The sequence below is a fragment of the Dendropsophus ebraccatus genome, chromosome 2 (genome assembly GCF_027789765.1).
Source record: "Dendropsophus ebraccatus isolate aDenEbr1 chromosome 2, aDenEbr1.pat, whole genome shotgun sequence".
NCBI classification, from domain to species: domain Eukaryota; kingdom Metazoa; phylum Chordata; class Amphibia; order Anura; family Hylidae; genus Dendropsophus; species Dendropsophus ebraccatus.
Window position 1 is genome coordinate 30,706,798 of NC_091455.1, and position 14,458 is coordinate 30,721,255.

The window sequence follows — 14,458 nt, forward strand, 5'->3', positions numbered from 1 at the left end:
GCTGAAGACACAGAAAACTGCATGTTAGCTGTTCACTCCACCTCCCTTCCGAGACAGCTCATGTAAACAGAGACCCTGGCCGCCTGCCTCTGCTCTCTGTAATGCCAGGAGGGATAGTTACAGTGAGGTCATCGGCAACTTGACCTCAGATTTGCCCTTCTGGCATTATAGAGTGCAGAGACATCCAGCCAGAGACACTGTATTCATGAATTGTCTGGGAGGGGGGAGAAAAGCTCACACAAAGTTTTCTGTGCCTTTGGCAGAAAGCAGCAGCTCAGAACTGTGGGAAGGCGGCTGAAAATATAAAAACAAGTGTAGAAAAATTCATAGCCCCCAAGACGGGGGCTGAATCAACATGTAATTTACCTGAGCAGAAAACCCCTTCAAAAGTTAGGGCAACCACTTTAAGGTGATAGTGCCATCTCCTGGTTCCATGTGCAGCTGCCGTACTTGAACATTTGGCTAAATATATGGCATGCTTACTCCATGAACACTCCAAAGACATTGAGACTAGTGATCAGGAACCAATTTGAGTAAACAGGGTTGAAATAATGGACCAAATCCAGCACTAAGGCAGAGATAACCACTTTAATACACGGTACAGCAAAAAGATGAAAAAAGAAAATAAAGTCCTACCTGTTTGGCTGAGCTGTGAGGTACTTCGGCTTTTCCGGGAGAGGCCAACAATAGCCACCATCTTGGCGCCGATGCTGGATCTTCTCTTTTTATTGCCGGAACCTACTGTGCCCACTGCTGTGTCGGACTGGCTGCCATCATTCTTCTCCAATGTATACATGTCCCCTCCGATGCTGGTACTTTTAGTCATGTTCTTCCCCGAGGCGCCCATCTGTCTGCTTTGCATTTTGGATGTAAAAACACTGTCAGCCAATTGGCAGATAATGTTTGCACACAAAACAAGGGGAAGGGGGGTGAAAAGACAGAAAAGCAAAGTTTTTAGTTGATAAAATACGGGAAGCTTAGGGAAAACAGACTTCAATAAGACGGAGACAAAGACGTTTTAGTATTAAAATGTGAAAACAGTGAAGAAAAAAAATCACATAGGACAGACATGACTTCATCAACTCAACACAGGAGGTAGTGACACCTTCTACTTCCTCGCTGTCACCATCACAGTCTTGTGTACACTTGTGTTAAGGGTTGCCGCTTCCGTTCAGGTCTATTTTCCATGCAGAGTAAGACAACCATCAAGTAGGACATTGACTTCTATGACCTTGGGAGTTTCTTGGCAGGAAACTAGATCGGCCTACTATGTTAACTCCTCACTATCAATAGACACTGACTGTGACGGTCCTGAGTAAAAGCCTTCTCTGTGCGCCAGACGTCTGCCTCTCATAGAGGTCAATGACCTCCTCAGAGGATGAAACATTGATGGATGCCATTCACTGCCAAGAAATACGATGGTGCACCGGCTACGACTCTTATCACTCACTAAACACAAGTGATCACGTTGCATTAGATTACAACCAAGCCTACTAAAATCATGGAGAAATGTTTGCACAATTTAAGTAAAATTTCTTGGTAAGCAGTATATAAAGTAACATAAAAATAAAATATTGTTAAAAAAACATAAAATAACATAACTCAATTCCGCTCAGTTTTAATATTTTGCCGCCCAGGCGCAGAACATAACAGCCTATTCCTACCTTTCCACGCTCCCCCGGCAGAGCGAGACGGACTCATCTGGCAGTTACAGCCCGCTTAGCCAATCACTGACTGAGACAGGACAGTGCCGTGGCCAGTGATTGGCTGAGTGGGCTGTAACTGCCAGACAAGTCCATTCCAGAAGTGAAGGCAGGATCATTCACCTGGGGACCAAAGATGATGTAGGAGAACACGAGGGGAGTGTGGAAAGGTAAGAATAGGCTGTTATGTTCTGCGACTGGGCATAAACATATTAAAATTTTATTCTGAGTGGAATACCCCTTCAAGGGGTAAAAAGGAAACTGTCAGCTACAAAAGATGTCCAAAATGGTACATAGCTCTGTAAGCAGTGAGACTATCCATACCTGTACTGCATCTATTTCAGATATATACATATTTCCATTGTAAGGACTGCTCCTTGAGATGCCCATTGTTGCCAATCAGGTACCTCTTCAATAAGAACCACAAGTCAAATCATGACCAAGAAATTCAGGGGTCAAAAAGTTAAGATCCCTCCAATATCAGAGACGGCTATACATATGAGGATGTTCTACAGAGAAACAAGCAATGACAATTCTTTCTACATGATTCAAGGAACTCATAAATTATTTGTGTCGTCTAGGTAACATGAAGAGGTCAGGAAACTGGTGAAATTTCCACATCAACCCGTTCTTCTGTATAAAGGAGCAAAGGAGGATGGGTAAGCAAACCCTAGAGTGCATTTAATATCCTACAACAATGGTATCTAAGGATTGGACACACATTGGTGAGGTCCTTTCTACCATGTTGGCCTTCTGGCTAAGGGGGCTGTGTACAATGACCAATCATCTCTGCATTACACCTCTATACTATTTACATGGGAGTAGGGGTAGAGTCACATGGTGTGGTGGGCTACACCTAGGCCTGTAACCATGACAAGGGGGCATCCTCTACATCTAGAAGAAGAAGCTTTCACCATGATCATAGATGGGGATTCTTTACTGTAAGAGCAGTGAGTCTATGGAACTCTCTGCTATACATTGTTGTGATGGTAGATTCACTTACATTTAAGAAGTGTCTTCTCTGAAAAATATAATATAACTCATATAAATCATTCCCATATTCAGAGTTGGGAGGAAAATTTTCCCTAGTACTGGGATATTGACATCTGCCTGGGGTTTTTGACGTCTGAATAAACATATATAGGATTCTAGGCTGAACCTAATGGACTCTTTTCTATTCTCATTCTTAACAATTATGTAAATATGTAAAGATCCCCATACACCTTATATTTTTTGTCGGCTGTGCCCTCCTCCTCCTGGAGGGTATGGTCATCCGTAAAAGGTGTATGGGGCTCCCCGACCAGCCACCAGCAGATCATACTTGTAGAGATAGGGGTCAGGTGGGATGGGAAATCGCTGCCCTACCCCTTTGTTCTCAATCTGGCTGTGGCCTAAAGGGGTTATCCAGCACTACAAAAACATGGCCACTTTTCCCCCGCTCTTGTCTCCAGATTGGGTAGGGTTTGAAACTCAATTCCATTGAAGTAAATGGAGCTTAATTGCAAACCACACCTGACCTAGAGACAAGAGCGGGGCAAAAGTGACCATGTTTTTGTAGCGCTGGATAACCCCTTTAACCCTCCCCATAGAGAATATAGGAAAGCTCAACCGTGACGTATGTTCCTTTGTGTGGGGAGGACGAGCACTTATTTAGAGGAATAACCAACGGCCTTCAGTTATTGAAGATGCACGGCCAGTTTAAAGGGGTACTCCACTTGAGAAGGATTTAACCCTGTTCCATACGCACGCATAATCAAAGTGATTGATGGGGGATCTGTGAGTGCACCTATATGCTTTTTGTGCATTTTATTTTTTATGAGATCTCTGGAGTTGCCCTTTAAGAGTGTTACTGTCACCCCCACCCCGCCAACTCTGCGCAGTTCTCCACACCATCCACAAGCTTAGATGCTGCACATTCAATATACACCAGTATAAAACTTGCCTGTGTCTTCTTTCTGCTCTACAGTGTCACCTAGGCGGGGCTTCAGGGGGCCTTCTGGGGAGAGGAGGCGCAACCGCTATGAAGTCCCGTCTAGGTGATACTGTCCACCGATGTGGACGCAAGAGTAAGTGGGGTGACAGTATCACTTTAAATTTCCTACAATTTTGCATCTTGTTGGATATTTACTCATTATTGCCCCAATGTCGGAGGGGTTAAACTCATCTTCAGCAACTTTTCTCTTCATTTCTCCTATATTGCTAGAAATAGTGAACAATAGCAGCCGTTTCAGTACACGTATGAGGTAAGCGAGCTATGTTTCCATGGCAACCAGGCTTCAGGGATCAGCAATCTGTCACTTCACATCGAAGAAGGGGGACCATGGTTTTTAAATTATTATGACTACAGCGCACACAACTTTACAGAGACCCCATAGGCCTCTGTTTAGCCAACAAATGTGCCGACAATGTGAAATTTGACAGAGACAAGTCTATGAGGAGGGGGAGGCTGGACAACATAAGGGGGCTATATGAGGAGGGGGATCTGGACAACATAAGGGGGCTATATGGGGAGGGGGGGAGCTGGACAACATAAGGGGGCTATATGGGGAGGGGGGAGCTGGACAACATAAGGGGGCTATATGGGGAGGGGGGAGCTGGACAACATAAGGAGGCTATATGGGGAGGGGGGAGCTGGACAACATAAGGGGGCTATATGGGGAGGGGGGAGCTGGACAACATAAGGGGGCTATATGGGGAGGGGGGATCTAGACAACATAAGGGGGCTATATGGGGAGGGGGATCTGGACAACATAAGGGGGCTATATGGGGAGGGGGTATCTGGACAACATAAGGGGGCTATATGGGGGATGGACATCACTGGGGGCTATATGAGGGATGGGCAACAGAAGGGCTATCTGTATAGGGGATGGATAACACAAGGGGGCTATCTGTACGGGGGATGTACAACATAAGGGGCAATTTATAAGGGGGCAACACAGGGGGGGTCAACTATAAGGGGAACTACACCGAGGGACATCTATAAGGGAGGCAGAGGGATGCAATCTATAAGGTGTCTACACAGAGCAGGCATACACTATAAGGCTATGTTCACACACAGTATATTTCAGGCAGTATTTGGTCCTCATGTCAGGTCCTCATAGCAACCAAAACCAGGAGTGGATTAAAAACACAGAAAGGATCTGTTCACACAATGTTGAAATTGAGTGGATGGCCGTCATATAATGGTAAATAACTGCCATTATTTCAATATAACAGCCATTGTTTTAAAATAACAGCAAATATTTGCCATTAAATGGCGGCCATCCACTCAATTTCAACATTGTGTGAACAGATCCTTTCTGTGTTTTCAATCTACTCCTGGTTTTGGTTGCTATACAGCCTCAAATATACGTAGTGTGAACCCAGCCTAAGGGATATATATATATATATATATATATATATATACACAAACACACACACACATATACTACAAAAAGTCAAGGCTACCCACTGAAAGAGGTGATATACATGTGCAGTTTGTAAAGAAAGAGATGAGGATGGTGAGGAGTATGGAGTCTAATATGTCTGTCTGACAGATTCTGTGGATTCGTGGCTCGGAGAAGTTCTCATAATGGCCCTGGGCAGATGGAGAAGAAGATGAAAAGGGAAGAACTCCGATCAGAGAAGACGTCCCCTGTGAGTCACCTGATGTAACTGCAGTGTAATGTATATGGTGTACAGAACCTGTGAAGAGCTGGGGCTACCTCTATATGACTGGATGAGGTGATAGTGATCTGTGCACAGTGAATGTTATTCAGTATCAGCGGTGGTGTTAGTCAGTATGTGGTGGTGTTATTCAGTAGCAGCGGTGGTGTTAGTCAGTATGTGGTGGTATTAGTCAGTAGCAGTGGTGGTGTTAGTCAGTATGTGGTGGTGTTATTCAGTAGCAACGGTGGTGTTAGTCAGCATGGTGTGGTGTTATTCAGTAGCAGCAGTGGTGTTAGTCAGTATGGTGTGGTGTTAGTCAGTATGGTGTTATTCAGTAGCAGCGGTGGTGTTAGTCAGTATGGCGTGGTGGTATTATTTGTTACTTGTTATCTGGTACAGTGTTTTATTGGATTTAGTAAACTGGATTTAGTCAGTAACAATATGGTGGTGATGGTTGTGGTGTGGCGGTAATATTTCTCCCCTTGTATACTGGTATTATTGGTCATAGTACATAGGATCTGGTTAGTAACCTATGGCGGTAATATGTATGGTGATAAAATTTCCCTCCTATATACTGGTATTATTGGTAATATCAGTCTTGGTATACAGGATCTGGTCAGTAACAGTATGGCGGTAATATGTGTAGAGATATTTGCTCTTTATATACTGGTGTTATTGGTAGCTGTATGACTTGTATCTAAGTATACAGTGTTATCATGCAAAAAAAATTGTCTTATAGCCCGATTATACAGGGCAATTATTGGTAACAAGCGCTCCCAGGAAGCCCCATGTAAAAGTGCCAGAGATCAGCTGACAAGCAAACGCCCCATAGTCGGCTGATTTGATCTTTTGTGCATCTGTAAAAATCATTGCTGTCGGCTACACATCTCTGTGTATTCCTGCCCTGATGATTAGCAATCGTTTGCAGCCCTATGCTGCCCCATATCACGCCATGTAACTGGACCGTTATTAAAGGGGTAGTGTGGTGTAAAGCATTTATTCACTAAATAACACACATGTAATGTGAATAAATGCTTTACACCGCACTTCCCCTTTAATGTTACCATAGATAAGTATGGTGGCTGAAGGGTGGGCCCCAAGAATGATTTCCCCTGGTGGGCCCAAGGCACTCCAGTCCGAGACTGGTCTTGGGGTTCTGGATAAGGAAGATGTGATGACGTATTACCTTCAACTAATGGGGGTCTCCAATCTTAACTATGCACATATATAGTCTCAGCTATTCTACTGCTTGGTAGGGATGAGTAAATCTTCAGCAAACTCTCTGCACTTGATTACTGGTGACTGAAGAAGTTGGAGGAAGCCCAAGTAAGTCATGGAAAACATGAATGTGGCCAATAACTGTATCCATGTTTTTCTGCCACCGGTAAACAAATGCTGAAACAGTGATAAGACCTCTCAAATATTGTTAGAAGGAGGGTTGGGTGCTCCGCGGAGTTTACTCCATGGTAATATCAGGTCTTTTGAATTTTTACAGGGTTTTTTTTGGAGGGGGGGGGGGAGTCTTGGGGGGGATTTTCTTTCCGTTTCTTTTTTTTAAGAAGATTTGATGTTAGTGTTGATTTGGAATTTTTGACCTTTTATACAATATCAATAAATAAAGTAAAAAAAAAAATGTTGAGAGTTGAGGCTCCGACAAAGCCAAGCGTGCTGCATGGTCTCCACTGCTTGGTCTACAATATCTTAGATCAGGTAAATGATGTTCTCATGTAAATCTGAACAAGCTGAGCCATAGAAGTGGGTGGCAGCTCCAATTATGTGATTTACATATTGACTTTGGAAGTAATTTGTACAGCAAAGAACACAGGATACAGAATGTACCTGGATGATTAGGTAACTACCAGGCGTCTGTCTGCTGGAAGGAGACCAGTTTCCTGTACCAAGATACGGTTAATAAAAATGGGACAGACGGAAGCAACGCCTTATTTACATTGCATCGTAAAATCAGGGAGCTTTACTTAATTGTTCTGTACCGGTCACAAAATGGGTCAGTATTAGAGATGAGCGAACCGGGTTCGGGTTCGAGTCCATCTGAACCCAATCGTTCGGCATTTGATTAGCGGGGGCTGCTGAAGTTGGATAAAGCTCTAAGGTTTTCTGGAAAACATGGATACAGCCAATGACTATATCCATGTTTTCCACATAGCCTTAGGGCTTTATCCAAATTCAGCAGCCACCGCTAATCAAATGCCGAAAGTTCGGGTTCGGATGGACTCAAGGTTCGCTCATCTCTAGTCAGTATCTGTCAGGGGGATTACCCTCATACATTGGAAAGCCATTTCATGACAATAGAATTAATAGTACTTTGTCAGTTCTGACAGAGGGAAGATGACAACTGCTCGAAACACAATACTGGCACAGAAATGGGTCCGTTACTTCCAGCACCCATTCAACCCTTGCCTTTACGTGCTAGAGACTGCTGGACAAGGAAAAACATTTCACGTAGGGTCTGAACAGCTGGCATTAATGTTGACAGTGCTGGTTTTAGCAAGACAATTCTGGGAAACAGGCTGCAAGAGACGTGGGTTACAGACGCCCCACCTTAAAGTGGTCATTTTGTGAGCATTAGAAGAGCGCTAATGGGAAAGTGGAGGGCAGATGTAAAGGATGAACACTATCATATCTAATAGAAACTAGAAATGAATAATGAAGCAAACAGGAGGTAACTTTACTCCCATTGTCTGCAGGATATGCACAGAATATAGGAGCAAATTTCCAAGATGGTGGAGCTAAACAATCTTTCTGTCCTATTGCATAAAGGGCAGCAGGGGGAGGCTCCTGCTGCAGCCAGGCACAGGACAATGAGGAGGAGGAAAGGCTGAGCTCCAGGGACACAGGCATATTCCTTTAAATTTCTCATCCTACTTATAATGAGACAAAATAAGATCAAAGTAGATTAAGGGAATAATCGCTGGAATATTATTACTTTCTATGTTCAGTGCTCCGTTATCCAAAAATGTTGAGATGGGGGAAAAAAGAAAGGAAAATTGGGAAATGCTATAAACTATCTATCTATAACAAGGGTGTCAATCTGTAACCCTCCAGCTGTTGTAAAACTATAATTCCCATCATGCCTAGACAGCCAAGGCTAAAGTTTAGGCTATTCAGGCATGATGGGAATTGTAGTTTTGGAGGGCCACGAGTTATAAGGGTTACGCTGTGAGGATGAACATGTTACCTGATGTCATTCTCTGACAACCTCCTTGGCAGATCCTCTTTGTGATTCTCTTCGGGTTCATGCGTATCTCCATCTTTCTCAGCATGCAGGATCTCTTCCTCTATGGAGCCCTTACTTCCTCTCTTGATTGGGTTCTCACTGGCTTTCTGAGCCTCCTCTGCTACTTTCTCACTATCTACCTCCTCCTGCCTGACTTCCTCCTCATCCTCCTCAGGGAAGCCCAAGTCCTTGTGGTTCTCCCCTCCCTGCCCTCCCTCTCTCCTATCACTTCTTCCCTCTAGTTCTCTTAATCTTCTAATGAGCCCAATGGACAGGAAAAGAAGCATGCAAGTAGAAAAGAAAAACAGGAGGGTTAGAGCCAAGAAAGTAACATGCAAGACATGCAGGAGGCGAAACATAAGACTCTGTTCACACTAGCACCATGGCTTACACATATAATAAAACCATCACAGCAAACACTCTGTGAATCCAGCAAGACCTTACTGAATATGATGGTGTCTGCCAGATTGCCATTGCTGGTGTTGTTGATGGAAAGAACAGCTCTGCAGATTGCTATTTTTGCCATGAAAAGCATCTTAACTAGTGTTGAGCGGACTTGCCGAACTGTTTGGGTTCAGGGACGTACTCCAAACCCAGACGCTTCCCATTTGAAGTTGGATGTCTATGGTTGTATCTATGTTTTCCAGGACTCCCTAGGACAGCTTTCAACTTTTCAAGCCACCAGAAATCAAATGCCGAGCATTCGGGTTTTAAGAACGTTGCCAAACCCGAACAGTTTGGTAAGTCCGCACTAATCTTCACAGAAACTGCATAACGCAGATGTGAACAGAGATTAATAGGAAGACATGCTAAATAATATAAAGAATGACCACAAATATAATAATGGAGAATTCTGACAGGAGACACATCACTCAGCAAAGCACTTCTGCCTCTTCCTATTAGGGATTGGTTGGATTCCATTGGTACTATAGTTGCGCTTTAGGAATCCAAAAAAGAGTCAACTGGATCACCAGGATATCTTATGAGCTACTGCAAAACGGGTCATAGCCAAAAGTCATATCCATCATGGCTCCAGTGAAATCTATGGCCATGATGCCAGAGTAAACTGAGTTAAAGAGTTGGAGCAGAGCAACAGCTATTGTACAGCTATTGTATATGGTGTACATGGTTAGCGCTTTACTTTTTGATACTGCACCTAAGAAACATTTGTGGATGCATAAAAGTGGGGCTTTTCCATTCTTCTTTTCCATCCAACTCTAGGTAGAAAGAATGATGACAGAAGAGCTCTGAATGTGACCTCCCTTGAATCTCAACTCTGAAAGACCAATGGCCTTTGGCCTATAAGTCTGTCCAATAAGTTTGGTTTTTAGGTTTACTGATGGCCAAAGGATCAGAAAAATATGGAGGCTTTTTACAAAAACAGCACCACACCTATTCAGTGGTTGTGTTTGGTATTGCAGGTCACTTTTGAACACTACTGAACTGGAAAACACCTTTAAGTATTGAAAATTGTAAATGTATAGTATGGTGATCTTACTTTTACTTGCCACTTTGGTAACACTGTGTTATACTTAGTGCCAGGCCTCGGGGCGGAGCATAACGCAAGTTTCTCTCTTTGTTGTTCTTTAAATCCCTGTGTCATGCTCCGCCTCTTGAGGCCCTGCACAAAGTATAACACAGTGTCTGACTTTTCCTTTAACTTCTCTTCTATTTACTGACTAATCTATAGACAGCACATCATAACACTGCTTACCTTATTTTGGTGTTCCCTCGCGGCCGTTCTGACTGCACTGACATGTAGCTGGTACTGCTAAAACGGGAGGCACTGCTTGTCCTGGACACAGCAGACACGTCACTCACATCGCTGTCTGATGACTTGTTGGAGACATTATCCGATCCTCGCTGCGGATCCCGGCCTGACCGATACTGAAAAACAAATGACAAACACCGCTCAACCCTACTGGGAATGTACATATGTACATATGGGCAGCCTGCCTGGTCTGTGTAATGGAGCAATATAAATGTGCTTCTTTTTACTATAACTAGACATAAGCAAACCTCAAGCACATTAAGGTTCGCCCAAACTGGAAGGCTCTGCATTTCATTACCGGTGGCTGGAGAAGTTGGACACAGCTCTAAGGCTGCCTGGAAAACATGGATAAAGCCATAGGCCTCAGGCTGTATCTATGTTTCCCAGGACTCCCTAGGGCTGCATCCAACTTCTTCAGCCATCGGTAATCAAATGCTCGACGTCAGACAAACATACGTTTGCTCGAAGTTCATTCATTTAACTACTAATATGAAAAAATTCTATTTTGAGGATGTCCATAGCTTTTAACATATACTGAACCAACTGTATTAACAGCGACCACAACATATAACACCCCTCAGTATGATATGCCCCACTATATGCCTAGGCTTCTTTACGGAGTCTACAGGGCGATTTCCCAGCACTGATCCTGGCACCTTCATCTGAAGATAAATTAATGAAGGGCTGGGAAATTATACATTTTACAGATGTAAATGTGTGTGAAGAACAACCTGCACCTATTAGCATATCCTACTAATTGCAGAGCAAATGGACGGGAACAGTTTGATATGTCTTACTAATTTACATCTGTTCCTGCTAATATATATTCAGTACGTTCACACCGGCATTAATGGGGTCCATCGAGTTTTGTCAGGACATACAATATTTTTGGACAGCAAAAGTGTCACAGTCTGCAGCACTGTTCTAAATACCCTGGTGGTCTAGGGCAGTGGTGGGGAACCTGCAGCCACTGTTGTAGTTGCAAAACTACAATTCCCATCATGCCTGGACAGGCAAAGCTTTGGAGCAGCAGGGCGGGGAGGAGAAGTGGCCTCCTCTTGCACCAAATTTATCATGGTTTACCCCTAGAAACAAGCGTAAATCATGGCAGAAATCTTCGGAGCAGGTGTAGATTTCAGCGCCAGCTGCAGGTCTCAGTCCCACCAGATTTGCTAAGAGGGGTCCAACCTCTCTGTCTCCCCGGCGATCTCCCGGCTCCTTTGTTTTGAATACAGCCATGGGTCGGCACGTGACCCACAGCTCTATTCATTTTTTTATGTACTCGGATCTTTCTGGAGGCTCCATAGAGAATTAATAGAAGTCGTAACCCCCACGATCTCTTACATGTCCCCTATCCTGTGGATAGAGGACAAATTAGTTTTAATTGAAAAACTCCTTTAACATAAGATTTAATAAATGTCCCCCTACGTCTAGCTGTCTAACCAGCCAGTTTAGTCTGACTAGATTGTATTTAATATTGTTGCAAAAAAAACCATTGAATTTAAAACTTAGCTAACTTTTGCTTCTACAGACACTACAGTTTGCAGTATGGGCTCTATTTACTCTCTACACTTGTACCCAGTCTATATGATTCTCCTCTGCAGACTGCCGCATACTGTATCTGCTCTCCTCTCTCTTCAGCCTGTATGAGCTTTCCTCCAAGGTTACTCTCCTAACCGTCTACTATCTGAGCTGTTGCAAACTATATCCCCCATTACAGACTTTAGTTTTAGAAAACAAAAACTTTAAAATGTCCTTTTGGGGACTTTTCAGTAAATAAAGTGGGGTTCCTCTCTGTAAGACCTCACCTAAGGGAGTAGTGATCTTTAAAAACAAGTCTCTCTATCTCTGGTGGCGCTAAACGTTTATGTATTACACAACCATTTTTTTATTAACTATGTAATGCTTTAATTATCTGGTGGTGTAGCTGCAGGAGAACTATATACATACTATGTTCATTCACAGGACCTGAGTGCGGTCAGCGATGTGCAGAGGGGTACATTCATGGTCCTGCCCTCCCACCTTCTCTTCTGTCTGTGCTATAGTAAGTTACAACAGATGAAATGCCTTGATAGCTGTTGTGACCCAATTCAGCTTTTTCGGACAGGAAAAGAAGAGACTGCAAATAGACTGTCCTCTTCTCATCATGGCTCCCCCTCCGCATAAAAGAGGAGGGGGCACTATATTAAAGGGGTTATCCAGCGCTAAAAAAAAACATGGCCACTTTCTTCCAGAGGCAGCACAAGTTTTGACTCCAGTTTGGGTGGGATTTTGCTACTTATTTCCATTGAAGTGAATAGAGCTTAATTACAAACCACACCTGAACTGGAGACAAGAATGGTGTTGTCTCTGGAAGAAAGTGGTCATTGGATGACCCCTTTAAGCCTTTGCCCCAGGGTGAAGAAAAATCTATCTACAGCTCCACAACAGTTTATCCTTACAGGACCCTTGTAACAAAATGACATTGCCGGAAGCAGACAATTCCTTTAATGGCTTCCAATCACTGACACCCGTGCATGATTTATGATAGTATATATGTCCTCAGTCAGTGCATGAGCTTCATTACAGTCTTTTTACCTCCAATAGGGAAGGTTAAATGAGGTAAAATTGTGCCGATCTGAATGATAATCTGCAATTACTGCCGAAACTGTGGAAGAAAGATTAATATATATTCATGCTAGAGACATGCAGCTGGCATCCTGGAAAACAGCGCCCGGCCAGCCCAGGAACAGATTGCGTTTTGTACCCTACTTCAAAGACAGGAAAGACTATGTACAGTCTTGAAGGAGGCAGAAAATACTAATTGAAATGCTAAGTAGACTTTTTCTGAAATGGAGATAATCTAAGCTCACATCAAGAAGAGATATAGCGATGAGCCGTCTGGATCAATACCGCAAACACAAGAAGCCTACACGGATAGATGCAATCCCTTTTTATGTGCAGAAAGGAGTGGGTAGTGTTTACAGCTCTTAAAGGGTATGTCCAGTTTGCAATCAATTCTTTTTAATGCTGCAATGAATGAAAATTTAAATTGATTAAAATGATCCTATTTACAGTTCCTATGTGACTACATGGGTACAAAGACGCCCAGATTACTCTGATCCTGCAGTCATACTACCCTCCATCTGTCCCCGACTCCTTTATAACACACACTCAGTGGGAAGATGAAAGACAGCATGAATGCAAGATCAGACTACACAGTGTTTATTTGTAGTCTGTTACCATGGAGACCCATAGGTGGGATGTTTATAATCAAGACTATTTAAAAAGCTGCTTTAGTATTATAGATGCAAAAATAGTTTGCAATAGTGGACATACAATTTCACAGAGGGCAATGTGCATTTATTCCTACCATGGGGTAAAGCATATAAGCAGGTGTCTGGTTAAATATATATATATATATATATATATATATATATATATATATGCACCACGCTAGCATGGCCAGCAAAGCAATATATATGCTTGGTGCATACTAGTCTTCATTACAATAGGGTACTGTAGTTCTGTCTTCACCAAGAGGACTTATTAGACACATAAGGCTAACATGGTGCAGATGAAGAGGATGATATCAATATATTATCCATACATACTGCCTTTATAACCGAATGATAATTCCGCATTGAACCCACAATAGGTGACTATGGTTGCAAATGCCTGCCCCCCACAAAATGTTGCACTACGAAGCAAACTAATATGACCATATGAAGAATATAAAGATGCCCATTCGTTGTCATGAGGGTTGAGGTGAGCTTTAAAGGGGTTGTCCAGCAAAGATCTTATTCTTTCAAATCAACTGGTGTCAGAAAGTTATATAGATTTGTAATCTACTTCTATTAAAAAATCTCAAGTCTTCCAGTCCTTATCAGCTGCTGGATGTCATGCAGGAAAAGTTGTTTTCTTTTCAGTCTGACACAGTGCTCTCTGCTGGCATCTCTGGTCGAGACAGGAACTCTGTTTTGGTTTTCTATGAATCCCCTGGACAGTTCTTGTCTAGGCCAGAGATGTCAGCAGAGAACAGTGTGTCAGACTGAAAAGAAAACAACTTTTCCTGCATGACATACAGCAGCTAATAAGTATGGGAAGACGTGAGATTTTTTT

The 14,458-nt window shown here is 43.0% G+C and overlaps 1 protein-coding gene across 46 annotated transcripts in view; it reads right to left on the reverse strand.

The window, feature by feature from the left end:
- The window catches only part of RIMS2 (regulating synaptic membrane exocytosis 2), a 424,384-nt gene that overhangs the window by 53,325 nt on the left and 356,601 nt on the right, over nucleotides 1-14,458 (reverse strand). For 43 of the 46 annotated variants that reach the window (XM_069957250.1, XM_069957246.1, XM_069957251.1 and 40 more), the window contains 2 exons: nucleotides 10,301-10,473; nucleotides 637-878 (listed from right to left, as the gene is read on the reverse strand). In XM_069957250.1, coding sequence (XP_069813351.1) covers nucleotides 637-878; nucleotides 10,301-10,473 — 415 coding nt within the window. Of the gene's footprint in view, nucleotides 1-636; nucleotides 879-8,547; nucleotides 8,774-10,300; nucleotides 10,474-14,458 lie in introns of those variants that run through there. The other 3 variants (XM_069957220.1, XM_069957262.1, XM_069957261.1) reach the window with 3 other exon arrangements.